This window comes from Medicago sativa, chromosome 2 (genome assembly GCF_051527215.1).
Source record: "Medicago sativa cultivar Bolivia chromosome 2, Bolivia_mono, whole genome shotgun sequence".
Taxonomy (NCBI): Eukaryota; Viridiplantae; Streptophyta; class Magnoliopsida; order Fabales; family Fabaceae; genus Medicago; species Medicago sativa.
The window spans coordinates 35,452,152-35,465,355 of NC_140750.1; the positions used below are offsets into that span (position 1 = coordinate 35,452,152).

At 35.7% G+C, this 13,204-nt stretch overlaps 1 protein-coding gene across 1 annotated transcript; it reads right to left on the reverse strand.

Moving 5' to 3' along the window:
• Positions 1-8,467: 8,467 nt before the first annotated feature.
• Positions 8,468-11,259, reverse strand: LOC146946557 (uncharacterized). Its single transcript, XM_085744581.1, has 4 exons — positions 11,085-11,259; positions 9,498-10,139; positions 9,205-9,244; positions 8,468-9,113 (listed from the first exon to the last, which is right to left on the reverse strand). Exons 1-4 carry the CDS (start codon positions 11,140-11,142, stop codon positions 8,867-8,869), a joined length of 987 nt encoding a protein of 328 aa, XP_085600707.1. The 5' UTR covers positions 11,143-11,259; the 3' UTR covers positions 8,468-8,866.
• Positions 11,260-13,204: the final 1,945 nt, after the last annotated feature.

The following is a 13,204-nucleotide window of genomic DNA, read 5'->3' on the forward strand; positions in this document are numbered from 1 at the left end:
AGCTCCTAGATGATGAATTCCTCTTCTAGCTCTATCCTCCAACCCCTTTCTCTTGCTCTTCCTCTTCAAACCCTTATCTTCTCTCTATCTCTATCTTTTCCCAATTGAAAATGTTGGTGAAAATCTATTTTCTCTACTAACAAGAGTATATATAGGTTCACCTAATTGGGCTTAACTCACAATGCCTTAATGGGCCTAACCCATTTCTATTCTAACCCAAAATGTTACTACTCACTTAACGGTAAAATGCAATACTAACGATCACCTACCGGTAATAAAATAATTCACCACAATTCCCTAGCACTTAGTAATAACCACTCTCACTAAGTACTAAAAATAATCCTCAGCAAAATTACAAAATTACCCCCTACTCTCAAAATGACCAAAATATCACTGAGTCCAAAATGACTAACATACCCTTCTAACACTGAATTCTACAATTCCCTACCAAAAATACACACATAGGCAATTAATCACATAAGAGCACATATAACACACATAAATAAATAATAAAATAAATCTAACGAAAAATCGGGTTGTTACACCTTTCCCCTTCGTCGCAAGCACCCCAAACATGTTATTATCATTTAACTGAACACCAATGGCCTCAACTATACCCCTGACATCCTCCTCCACCACCTTTTCATCCCCATGCAAAACCACCCAATGATTCCAGTCTTTGTTCACTAACCTAGAAGAATAAGCATCTTCAGATAAATCTTTAGAAATCATTCGAACGGTAAAATGCAATACTAACGATCACCTACCGGTAATAAAATAATTCACCACAATTCCCTAGCACTTAGTAATAACCACTCTCACTAAGTACTAAAAATAATCCTCAGCAAAATTACAAAATTACCCCCTACTCTCAAAATGACCAAAATATCACTGAGTCCAAAATGACTAACATACCCTTCTAACACTGAGTTCTACAATTCCCGACCAAAAATACACACAGAGGCAATTAATCACATAAGAGCACATATAACACACATAAATAAATAATAAAATAAATCTAACGAAAAATCGGGTTGTTACACCTTTCCCCTTTGTCGCAAGCACCCCAAACATGTTATTATCATTTAACTGAACACCAATGGCCTCAACTATACCCCTGACATCCTCCTCCACCACCTTTTCATCCCCATGCAAAACCACCCAATGATTCCAGTCTTTGTTCACTAACCTAGAAGAATAAGCATCTTCAGATAAATCTTTAGAAATCATTCGAACAGCCTCTTTCAAGCGATCAAAACCTTGATACTTACGACTGTTTTTCTTCAAAATATGTAATACCGCTGCCCTATCAATATTAGAGAGCCTCGCAACTTTTTTCAAATTGTGAACTGAATGACGAAGTACGCCATTTACTTTTTTGCACTTCTGATTAATAGTATCTGACTGACACAAAGGCTCCTTCGGACGAACCACCTTCTTAAGATTTTAACTAGATGAAGAGACAACCCCAGCTTCACTATGATGTTGATCACTCAGCCATTCCAAACTCCAAGGGCCAGACACTACTGAACGAGCTGCCCGTGGTGAATCAAAGAACCTTGAACCTTAGACACCTTTTGTAACCCGCGACCACCATCTTCACCCAAGGGAAACTCAATGTTAACACTTTCCGTAGGACTATGATGTATTCCCTCCTCCGGCCGTTCCACACACGACATTGAGATATCCGCGTGTGGTACCATCGATGAGTTGACATCACCACGAGAATTATGAACCTTTAAATTTTGCATATTATCACCATTAACAAGTTCTACCTCAACCGCCTTCAAAGCGTCTTCCTTAGGTTCACCCATATCATTTGCTACCTGTAATTCATTCACAATTTGATCAACCAAAAAATCAGCGTCATTACCGTGATCTAGCTCCTCCACCAGATCCTCCTGATTAGATTGAATATAACGCGACCCATCCCTTTCTTCGAAAAGATAAGCATCATCCCCAATACTAAAGCTCCATTCCTCGACAATCTTCACCTCCACCATCTCACCATCTATCAAAATTGTTTCCTTACAATTAACAATCTCCAACGAGGAAGTATCTATTAGAACCCGAGCATAATCAAACCTATCCAACCCACTTGGGTTAGCATGGTGGTATTGAGTTGGGGCCTGGGAGTGTGCTCCTCCTCAAGGTCTCAGGTTCGATTCTCACCGGTGCTAATTTGGATGGGCTAGTTTAGCTTCTTCAAAAAAAAATAATCAAACATATCCCTATCCACAGAACAACTATTAGAACGCAAAAACCTGCCACAGTCAAGCACGCAAAGTTTGAAGAAACTCTCGTTCCAAGCATGTAACAGAATGCCATACAACCTCACAAGCACCCCTCTGAAACGACACCACTTTCTTATCCCACCTCACAATATTAGTAAAAAAGTTATTAAAAAAATCTTGTGCACTAGTAATAACAGTTGAAACATCAACATCAGATAGACTACGAATGAATACTCTGTCAGCTCCCAATAGAGTTATGTCAATGTCTGCAAAACCCGCATCATCAAGTCTATCTTGGACATCCGGAATTGCTTGACCATGAATCACTATCGCAGTAAGGCCTTTTCGTTCCTATTGAAGGTCCTCCACACGGGACCGATACATTCTCACTAACTTTTAGATTGAAGGTTGCTACCCTACTTGAGTTTGGCTTCTCCCTACATACTTCCCTTTTGGCTCCTTACCACCACCTCCTTCCTTCCCCTTTCCCTTCCCCAAACCCAACCTGACCGTCACCTCCCCCACCCTCACTACCTTCGTCTCTCTATCACCGGCACCACCGTCGACCCTCCATTCTCCTCACCCAACCTCGCTTTGTTTCTGCCTCACCAGCCCCCTTCCTCCCAACACCATCACACTCTGTTTTTTCTCCCTCAACGCCATACTCTTCTCCTTTACCCTCTAACACCTTTACTAACACCGACCTCCTCACTAACCCTCCCAACCTCCTTAGTAGTCGCCTTATAAAACCTAGAAACCTTCGCCTTCACCCTCAAATTACCGAAACAAACAGAGTTAACCGCTTTCAAAAGCTTGCTGACATCACGGACATTTGAGTACCTCACAAAACGATAAACCTCCCCATAAACATTACGCTTACTAGGAACAACCATCTCATCCAACATACCACACATTTCAAAACCTTTCTGTGAATAGAAATTCGATAATTGTGAAGGAAAATTGGTAAAGTAAAATGTTACGAACCGTCAAAATTGTTGACCTTCGTCTTTTTCCTTACTGCTAACTGCATCCCCGCAGTGTTGACGGTTGGGACTGCCATCAGACCGTCGTCGCACAACCCCTTCCATGTGATCAGTCTCCCAATTCTGATCCCTCTCATCATCAAACCTTGTGTTGAACTTACGTCGCCCATCAACCTCTGATTCCTCTTCATACCAATAACCATAGCTTTCCTGATAACGGTAATCCGCGTCGCTGCCATATAACCCATCCGGTGAATCAATCCAATTCCTAGACCTATCCTGTCGCAAACCAGCTTCCTCCCAATCTCTGAACCGCTTGTTATTCCTCTGTCTGACCTGACGTCGATCCCCCTGTCGCTGCGCTTTCCTCTGTCTCGGTGTCGCAACAAGCCAATCATCCCCATTCCCCCCGTTTCTGGCACCCTGGTTGGACCCCTTACCCCCCGAATGGACCTCACCTCCGGCGACAAGGAACGCCGGCGTGACTGCGCATGGTGGAACAGCTGGCAGTCACCACTTTTACCCTCTCTATCGCTCGCTCTCATGTCGCTTTTTTATTTTTTATTTTTTATCGCTCTTTGCTTTCTACCAGGAAAACACCACTGATGTATTTACTTAATTAATTTAAGGGAAATGTTAACAAGTGCCCTTAGGGCACTTGATAAGAGGTTTAAAATGGAAATTTTGTCTTCAAATTTGTGCATTCAACACATTAAAACATCAAAAAGTAACTTTTTCTACATAAAAGTTATCAATTGTTTTTATTTTTTGAATCCTTAATTTAAGTTTAGGAAAAAAAAATCTTAAATTAGTAAATGAAAGGGACAAAAATTTACAATATATATAATCCTTTTTTGGTAGTGGCCGGAGTTTGAACCCGAACCTTGCAAATTTTTATGCATTGTCCAACGAACTGAGCTAAGTTTACAAGGACACAACATATATATATATATATATATATATATATATATATATATATAATCTAATATTGAATTAATGTTGTTACTATTGATCGAATATAATTGTTTCAAAAAATTGATTGAAAATAAAGCAACGATTGTATATATACCGATAGCAATGGACATGTGAGAAGTGGCAAAAGGACAAAAACACACAGGGGATATATATTTGTATCTTAAAAGCCATTGTTACAAGTTGAAATGGCGTGTGCCTACAGACAGCCGCAAAACAAGACATACAGAATAAAATAATTATTTCTCTCTATTATTTTTGATCAATAAAAAAGAGAAAAACAAAACTATCAAAAGTAGTCCTAAAGGTTGCATAAATATCATTACTCTATAACAAGGAATCAAGATTGTGTGTTTTCGACAAATTTTTATGTTTATTGGGAAAAATCCGTGTCCCACATCGGATATATGAGACTCTTGATGAGAGTTTACGAAGAGTAGACACTCCTGACTTCACAAGTCAGTTTTACAAGGATGAGTTAAGCCTCAAATTTCAACAATGTCGACCAATCTAACTGGATGTATTGTGTGGGTGTGTTAGTATCTCTCAAACAGTGACAGCCATCCAAGTTCAATTCAACTATATGTCATAGATTTATTCAAAGAAACACAAGATCAACCACATTATTTAGGCCACCGTAAAGATTGAATCTATAGTACAAGTACAAGAATGTACTTGGGATGAGATAATTTTAATTTTTTTTAAATAATTTAGAATTTTAGATGATTCAATTGATTCAATATTGCTTCTAAATATTTTTGTTTAATAGAATAATATTTTTTTTTATGGAGTGATAATATCTTTTTTTTTACTGTAATTATTATTGGGTAGAGTGATTTATCTTTGCGGTTTATATTTTAAACAAAAATGATATTTATACACATTTAATTTTTATACACTAATTTAACACTTTATTTCCTTTCTCACAATGATATTTATACACATTTAATTTTTATACACTAGTTTTACACTTTATTTCCTTTCTCACAATATGTGTAGATTGGATATTAGATGTGCATAAGTGCATGGAATATTTTCCTATTTTAAATCGATGAATGAACACCAACTTTAAATTGATGAATGAACACCAATACACGTTGGCTCAGTTGGTAAGGAACGGGCCACTTCCTTGCAGAAGGTTGTGTGTTCGATTCCCTCTGCCGATGTGAGGGCAGTGTTGGTGGGTGATCTGTAAGTATCTCTATAAGGTCCATTTAGACCCGGAGGCGTGCCCTGACCTTGGTGGTGACCGGAGCCGAACCCACCTAAACTTTTTATAACCAAAAAATTGATGAATGAACGGTTGCCTGTGAAAAGACAAACTTCAGTAATGAAGAACCTAAAAAATAGGCTAACAATAAATCATGCTCTCATGGGGATGCTTATGTGTGCAGAAAGAGGTTAGGACGTATACATCAAATACTGTGTAAGCAAGAAGTGCACGTTGGGATCTTAGTTTCAACATCGGAATAATAAAGTAAACGACATCATCGTCACATAGTATTTATCGTTTTGCTTGTTGTGGGCTTCACAATTTGAACTCAATGTTTTTTCTTTTCTTTTCTCTTTCTGCTTAAACCGTTCAAAGAATAAATTCATAACGACATTTTTTGTATTTTTAAAGGCTTTAACAGATAACTCCAAATGTTAGATTTTCAAGATAAAGAACGAGTAAGGATTCGAAAAAATAACCATCTTTAAACTCTTTCGCCACACTTTCTGCTTCATTAGTGATTGTGGGAACAAATCGATATCACCATTATGCTAATATGGTGGAGATTATCAAAGATTACATGAAGAAGGATTGAAATTTTGTTTTGAGACATAATCTTTATGAAGGGAATGCTTGTGCGGATATCCTTTCAAAGATGGGAGCTAACTGTGGAGACCCTTTTTGATTATGGTTAATGAATCTTTTCCTAGTCTATCTTTGGCGCTTCTAGAGGACGTTAGTTTGGAACCTTCTTTATGATCCTCAGAAACTTTGGGTGAGGGTTTTATCTCACAAGTACATCAATGGTTGTGACATTTGGAACATTAAAGCTAAAGGAAACATTTCTCTAATCTGGAGAGAAGTATATTAAAGGCATTGGAAGCCTTGAGACAAGGCTTTCAATTCCGCATTGGTGACGGATCCTCCTCATTCTGGTATGAACTGGATGGGGCTAGGAGAGCTTTGTCACTTGGTTGATTTTGTCAACATTTCGGATACTCAATTACAACTTAAGGATGTTAGTTTTAATGGATCATGGGATTGGAATAAACTGATGACAATGGTTCCAAACGAGCTCATCACGACTATTGATCAGTTTCTCCCTCCTTTGGCCTTTGATAATGATATTCAGGATAGATGGGTTTTGGGAGCTTCTCAAACAGGGAGGTATTTTTGTTCTACAGCATATAGTTGCCTTTTATCTCATTATAGAGAGTTGAATGATAATGAAAGTTGGGATGGAATATGGAAATTGTCAATTCTGGCCAAGGTGCAACATTTCATGTGGCTTTGCATGCGCAATGCAATCCCAACTAACAAGCTTCGACATCACTGCAACTTGGCAACTTCTTCGGTCTGCCAGCGATGTGGAAAATACGACGAAGATGTGCTTCACTGCCTTAGGGATTGTGCTCCATCGAATGAAGTTTGGCAGCTAATATCTAGTGTTAATCATCGATATTTGTTCAGCTTCACATCCTAGAAAACATGGTAACAAACTATGTCTAAAGAAGCTTTTGGTAACATGTTTGCAATAACTATTTGGTGGATCTGGCACTTCAGGAACAATCATATTCTTGACGACAAGCCATGGAAAACCCAAAATGTCATTCATTTTATAGACATTATGTGTACCGACCTAACTTCTATCAATATTCACTCATCTGAGCACCACATTAATCGTCACATGGTTAATTGGACCCCACCTCCAGATGGATGTGTTAAGTTGAATATTGATGGAAGTTGTGGTGCTTCTGGTGACATTGGTTCTGGAGGTTTAATTCGTGATAACAAGGGAAATTGGATAGCTGGATTCTCTTCTAATGATGGGCAAGGGGTTGCGCTTTTTGCTGAACTATTTGGGGTTTACCATGGTTTGATGTTGGTAATCAACAACTCTATTCAACGAGTTATTTGCGAAACAGATTCTTTAGAAGTCTTCCGTCTTCTTCAAGATCCTGATCACTCTCATATACATGTGTACACGTCTTTGTTGGTGAAGATTTTTGGGTTAAAGGAGCATATTCGTAACATTTCTTTTCAAAATGTGCTTCGAGAGGGCAACCATTGCGCAAATTTCTTGGCCAAGCTCGAACGCTCTTCAAGATTAGGTGTGACTTTTTGGCATGCTCCCCCTTCGAAGTTGAAGTGAGTCTTGAGGCTTGATGCCCCAGGATGAGCCTTGTTTTTAGGGTTTTTTTTCCTTTCCTTTTTTCCTTTTCTTTTGTTATTTTACCAAAAAAAAAAAAAAAAACTTTTCTCAATTTCTATATATCTATTCAAATCAACACTTTATTTTCTTTCTTTTTATCACATTATTAATACACTATTTCTTTTTAACGTCAAAAAAAAAAATCACCATTTCTTTTTCTCTCTCAAGTGGTCGGTCAATTGGATGTATGAGTGTCTATACTCCTACATTTTCCCGTGCTAAATAGTTAATTCTTCGGTTTTCAAAGAGCTCACTGCCATCATGTTGAACCATTATATTCAAAACTGTTGGCTTTGGAAGATGTGGACAGTTCACATAAGTTAAATCAATTTACCATTTGTTACTTTCCCAAACTAGCTTCCATTGTAGCTGTGAGGGCATGGACTATGGAGGTTATTACAATTTACATTCCTTTGCCTACCTGGGTAATTTTGGACATTCACGTTATTACAATCACATTATTTTAGTTGTCACTTTATAAGGTATGGACTCGTATTATTGGATGGATTTTGATACGACTCTTCCTAAGAATGGCTACTATCATAATCATTATGTGCAACATGGATATTTTTAGAGGTACAAGATTTCGGTTCGTTTCCTAAGTTGTCATTTTGTAACTTTGGTATGTGTCGTTTGTATTTTTTTTATTATTAAAAAAATATTTTTTAATAAAAAAATTTAAAAAATAATATTAAAAAAAATACACACCATTTTTAAGTACTCTTGTACTCGTTTTTAACACATCATTTTGTTTATGAAAAAAATAGATGTTCACGATGGCAGATTTGTATATCATATTTCAATCAATAGGTGCTGTCCATTGTTCATTCCATATATTTTTAACAATTATAGCTTGTTTGTATGATAACTAAATATTATTTCATGGCATTCCATTCCATATTCAATCAATAGCTATGCTACATTTGAACTTTCCATGTTTTCATCAATAGTATTACACATGTATCCCTTTATCTGAAATAGATAATCTAATAATTTATTGTGTATATGAAATATTGTAAAAGAACTGTCTACAATAACCTATAAATTTGCTAATGCTAAATGGATACATTGATGCAAGGTAGTGTTTGTGTAGCACTACTCTTAGTTGCAAGAATTCATATGGCAAATATGACACTTTGACTCTTCTTCATTGAAATCTTGCAAAATCTCCTGGAAGACTGTGTGAATTCCAATCAAGGGTCGGTGTAATATTTTTTGTCCAGTGTCTGACACATGTCAATGTCTGATATTTCTAGACATAATTTTGCACATGAAGTGTAGCATAGAGGCTTGTAGTGAGTAGTAGCAGAATGGAATAAGAAGTTGATGTAGCTATATTGGGGCTTCCTCCTGGTGGTGAACCATAGACTGATGAAGATCCTCCATCAGGATCAGGCATTGTCATGCTTGGTGGAGTCATACTACTTGGTGGGGTCATAGTAGTTGGACTAGGTGGAGTCATAGTAGTTGGTGGGCTTACATATGTTGGTGAACTCATGCTGCAATGCAAGGATAATACATATATTAGAGGTTCAAGTTTTTATGCATTACTAATAAGGTGAATATGATACAAGTTGTATAAATTCTCACCTTGTTGTTTTGGAGGATGAGAAGTGACAATTCCCATGACCTGAAACAATATAGAAAATAACTTGTTACATACTTGATTTAGATCATGTTTGGATAAACAATTTAATTAAGCTATAGCATAAACGTTTGTCATGTAGGTGCTTATGTATATAGAAAATGAAATAATCGAATGTAATCACATGTGTTAATGTTGTGTCAGGTCAGACACTGATACGTGTCGGATACCAGACACTACCGTTCAATGATCATGATGAATTGATATTAAGGCCTTCAATGTTGTATGAATATCTTACTTGGATCTTTGCTTGTGAGTGATGCTACTCCTCCAAATACACAGCTTGTAGGTGCAGGATTCTTTTGATAGTAATCATTGAATGCATAAGAAGCATGATCTTTCAAAGTATTTGGGTCATAACAAGCTCCACCTTGTTGAAGTTGTGAACAATCTGCACCATATCCACAAGCATAATCCAAAGCTACCTTTAAAGTAGTCTCTGCAGCTGATTCACTTGCAACACACCACTGACCACTACCACCACCACCACCACCACCAGATGATCCTGTTCCTGGTGTTGTAGGAGTCACAGTTGGAGTTGTTGGAGTTGTAGTAGTTGGGCTTGTTGGGTTTGAGTATGGATTTGTTGAACTTGGTGGGTTTGAGTATGGGTTTGTAGAAGCTGGTGGGTTTGAATATGGACTTGTAGAGGTTGGTGGATTTGAGTATGGATTTGTTGGGCTTGTTGTGCCTGTGTCTGGGCTTGGAGGGGTTTGTCCAGTACTTGTGTCAGGTGGTTGAGGAGATGTTGGGTTTATAGTAGGATAAGGATTTCCTCCTGTTCCTGGTGTTGTAGGGTTCACAATAGGAATTGAATCTGATTGAGTTGTACTAAATTCATATGATGAATCTTCTCTTAATCTTATGGCTGTACCTAAACCTGTAGAACATGTCATATATGAAAATAAGTTGCATAACCTGATTGAATTAATGAATAAGTTGTTCTTTATTTATGCATGTTTCATGAACTATATATATTTATATATGCCTTCCTACAACTACCTTATGTTAATAAGTTCATCCAAATTCAACTTATCAGTTGAATCTTCTTTTGATGCTATGATATACAGATTTTAAATCGTAGTTGGGATCTTCGATATTATGGCACATCGCGGTTAAATTCAGTTGAACGGCCTCAATCACAGTTGTGTTACAATCGCAGAGACAAAAAAAACCTTAATATTACGACCGAGATCATGGATGTGTCCTATGACTGCGGAATGGAAAAACATTCTCTTCATAAATTTTGTCTTGGCTAATGAATCCAAATGTTGTCATTTTGGATATTGTGCATGATAGAAAAACAAGCATGTACATGGTACAAGACTTATTTTTATGGATTCAATTTTGGAAGAGTCAAAAGTGATCATAAACATTAGGTTATTAACTTTTGCGACTCAACATCATTTTTATACTCAAATTTATTGTTCGACTCATTTTCATATTAAATGAATCAAAACATAAATAAATTTTTCTTAAACTAATTTTTAACTACAATTAATTTTACAACATCAAATCAATCAAAATCATTTCTAGACATAGTAAAACCAAATACATACAACTTAATTTTTTTTAAGTAAAATACACACAAATTTTGTTTACTCTACAACCCTTCAGCTTTACATGTTTCAACATTGTTTATGATCATATTTAAAATGTTTTAAAAAAATAAATAAACATCGTTACATGCTCTATATGTCCTTAACTCCTTATCACACAACACAACTATTCATGTTTATGTTGTTGAGCAATAAAATACCTATAAAACGTAGAGAAGTATATATTGAAAGGACCAAAGTATTTAAAAAATAAAATAAAATCACACCTGAACAGAGGGAAAGACATAGCAAAAATAAGACAAGGTGCCAACTTCTAGCTCCCATTTCTTGAGGTTTAATTTCTAAGCTTTGATTTTGATTTTCCTTTCAAGTTTATGAGCAATGTTTAAGAGGCAAAGATTTGTTAAACATAAGAAATACTTGCAATGAAGTTCCTGTGATGGAGAATTTAATCTTTTTCACATGCACCTTTCTTTTTTATATATATAATAATATAAGCTAGAGAATCATAGCTTTCTTGGATCAAAGCGAGAAGGAAGAATATTAAGAAAACTTGAGAAAGGAGACATTGCATAGTTGGAATAGGCAAGCAAGAGAAGGTTCAAAAAGAAAGGAAAAAACAAAGGAAAAGTTGCATGATGGTAAACGGCAAAAGGGATATCTGCTTAGAGTTAAGGTTATGTTTTTTCCCATACTATAAAAAAAAAATGTGATATTTAATAATTTAGATATTATATTTTAAATATTTTTAAGAAAAATGAAAATTCCGTTAAAAAGGAGTTGTTTTATATTTTTTATTACAATAATAAAAAATAAAAAAATCATCTATCAAAAATGATTTTTAAGATTCTTTCAAAAAAAAAATTAAGATGAGCTATTCAAAAATGTTTGTCACTCAAAGCAACTTTTAGACTTAGTTCAGTGGTAGAATTTAGTCCGTAACTTCAAGGTACATGATTCAAATTTTTGTGGGACGGTTGTAAAATGATCATCAATACCGCTTTAATTAATAAAAACAAATTAAAGAAAACAGTTTTGACATTTTCTAAATTCTCCTATAAATTTTTAAAAAAAAAATTGTGACAAACGGATAAAAACTATTGAAAGTAATTTTTTTAAAAAATGTTTTATGGCAAACAGGTCTAAATAGTTGGATACGTTTTTTCCTTTTTACAATTATTTGAGAGCTTAAGTATATACTTTTTACCAAGTCGTTAACCGAATAGACATTGAGGAGAATCAAATTTGAGACCGTAAGAGGAACATACTTTAAGATCTCAAGTTAACGGACAAAGCCAAGTGAGTTGGAAGCTTAAATATATATTAGCAATTACAATATAGTGATAATTTTTTTTTAAAAAAATAAAAATATAGTGATGTATACATAAGAAAAATACCAACAGTTCCTCATAAAAAGAGAAAAATACTAACAATGCATATTTACACACACTCTATGGCGCGGTTTAATTCATAAAAACAAAAACGATCAATTTATTTACTAGACAACTAAAATGGCTCTTGAAAAAGTTGATCAAGAATGTGAAAAAGAGTGTGTTACTACTATTACACGTATGGACAATGTCGCTGCTTTTTTGTGCTTCTTTTCCACTGTTACATGGGACTGAGCCAAAAGTTAAAGATGATACAAACACAGTGGTTTTGTAGTAATTGCTTTTTACAGTTTGTGATGATGAATGTTGTCTCATTTCTATTCCTTCACCCCAAATGTTGTATTATAAGCAGATTTCTTTTTGTTTGAATATATATACTTCCTGGGGAATACTTAGGAATCACGATTTCTTGTTGCAAGAACTCTCTAGTTGTGCATCTTCTCCAACAAAATCTTGAATATGTCTTTCTTTTTTTATTGGTAACTGAATATGTCTTTCTTAAGTTGTCTTGTCTCCATGCTTTAATAAATTTTATCTTAAAAAATCTAGGTATCTAAACTGGAGATTGGACATGTTTTATGCCTTTTTTTCTTTCTTTCTTTCTTTTATTAGGAAAAAATAAATAAGGCCTAGCTAATGGTTATTGCAGAAAAATGGCTTCATTGTAAATTTGTATGTCAATACCAAAGAATCAATTAATTCCTCTCATTCAACACTTAAAAAAACACTAAATTGATCACGCATCTAGGAAGGGGACAACTAGGGTACCCATGAAACAATGGTGGGTAATTTACCTCAACCAATAAACATTCACCTTTTTAGGTGGTATCCATGAACTATCTTGACCCCATCAATAAATTACTCATTGTCATTGGTTGGTGGGTAAATTACACACCATTCTTCGAATGTAATATAGAAAAAACCATCTAGGAAACTCCGACGACACTTCATGTCCCACCGAATATTGGTCGGGACTGAGGAACCACTCAAAAAAG

Bases quoted from the DNA above. Each gene is read 5' to 3' on its own strand.
- LOC146946557 (XM_085744581.1), bottom strand. From the start codon at position 11,142: ATGGGAGCTAGAAGTTGGCACCTTGTCTTATTTTTGCTATGTCTTTCC. The intron at 10,140-11,084 runs GTGTGATTTTAT...CATGTTCTACAG, and splicing joins ATGTCTTTCCCTCTGTTCAG to GTTTAGGTACAGCCATAAGA. The intron at 9,114-9,204 runs GTGAGAATTTAT...CTTGCATTGCAG, and splicing joins TCATCCTCCAAAACAACAAG to CATGAGTTCACCAACATATG.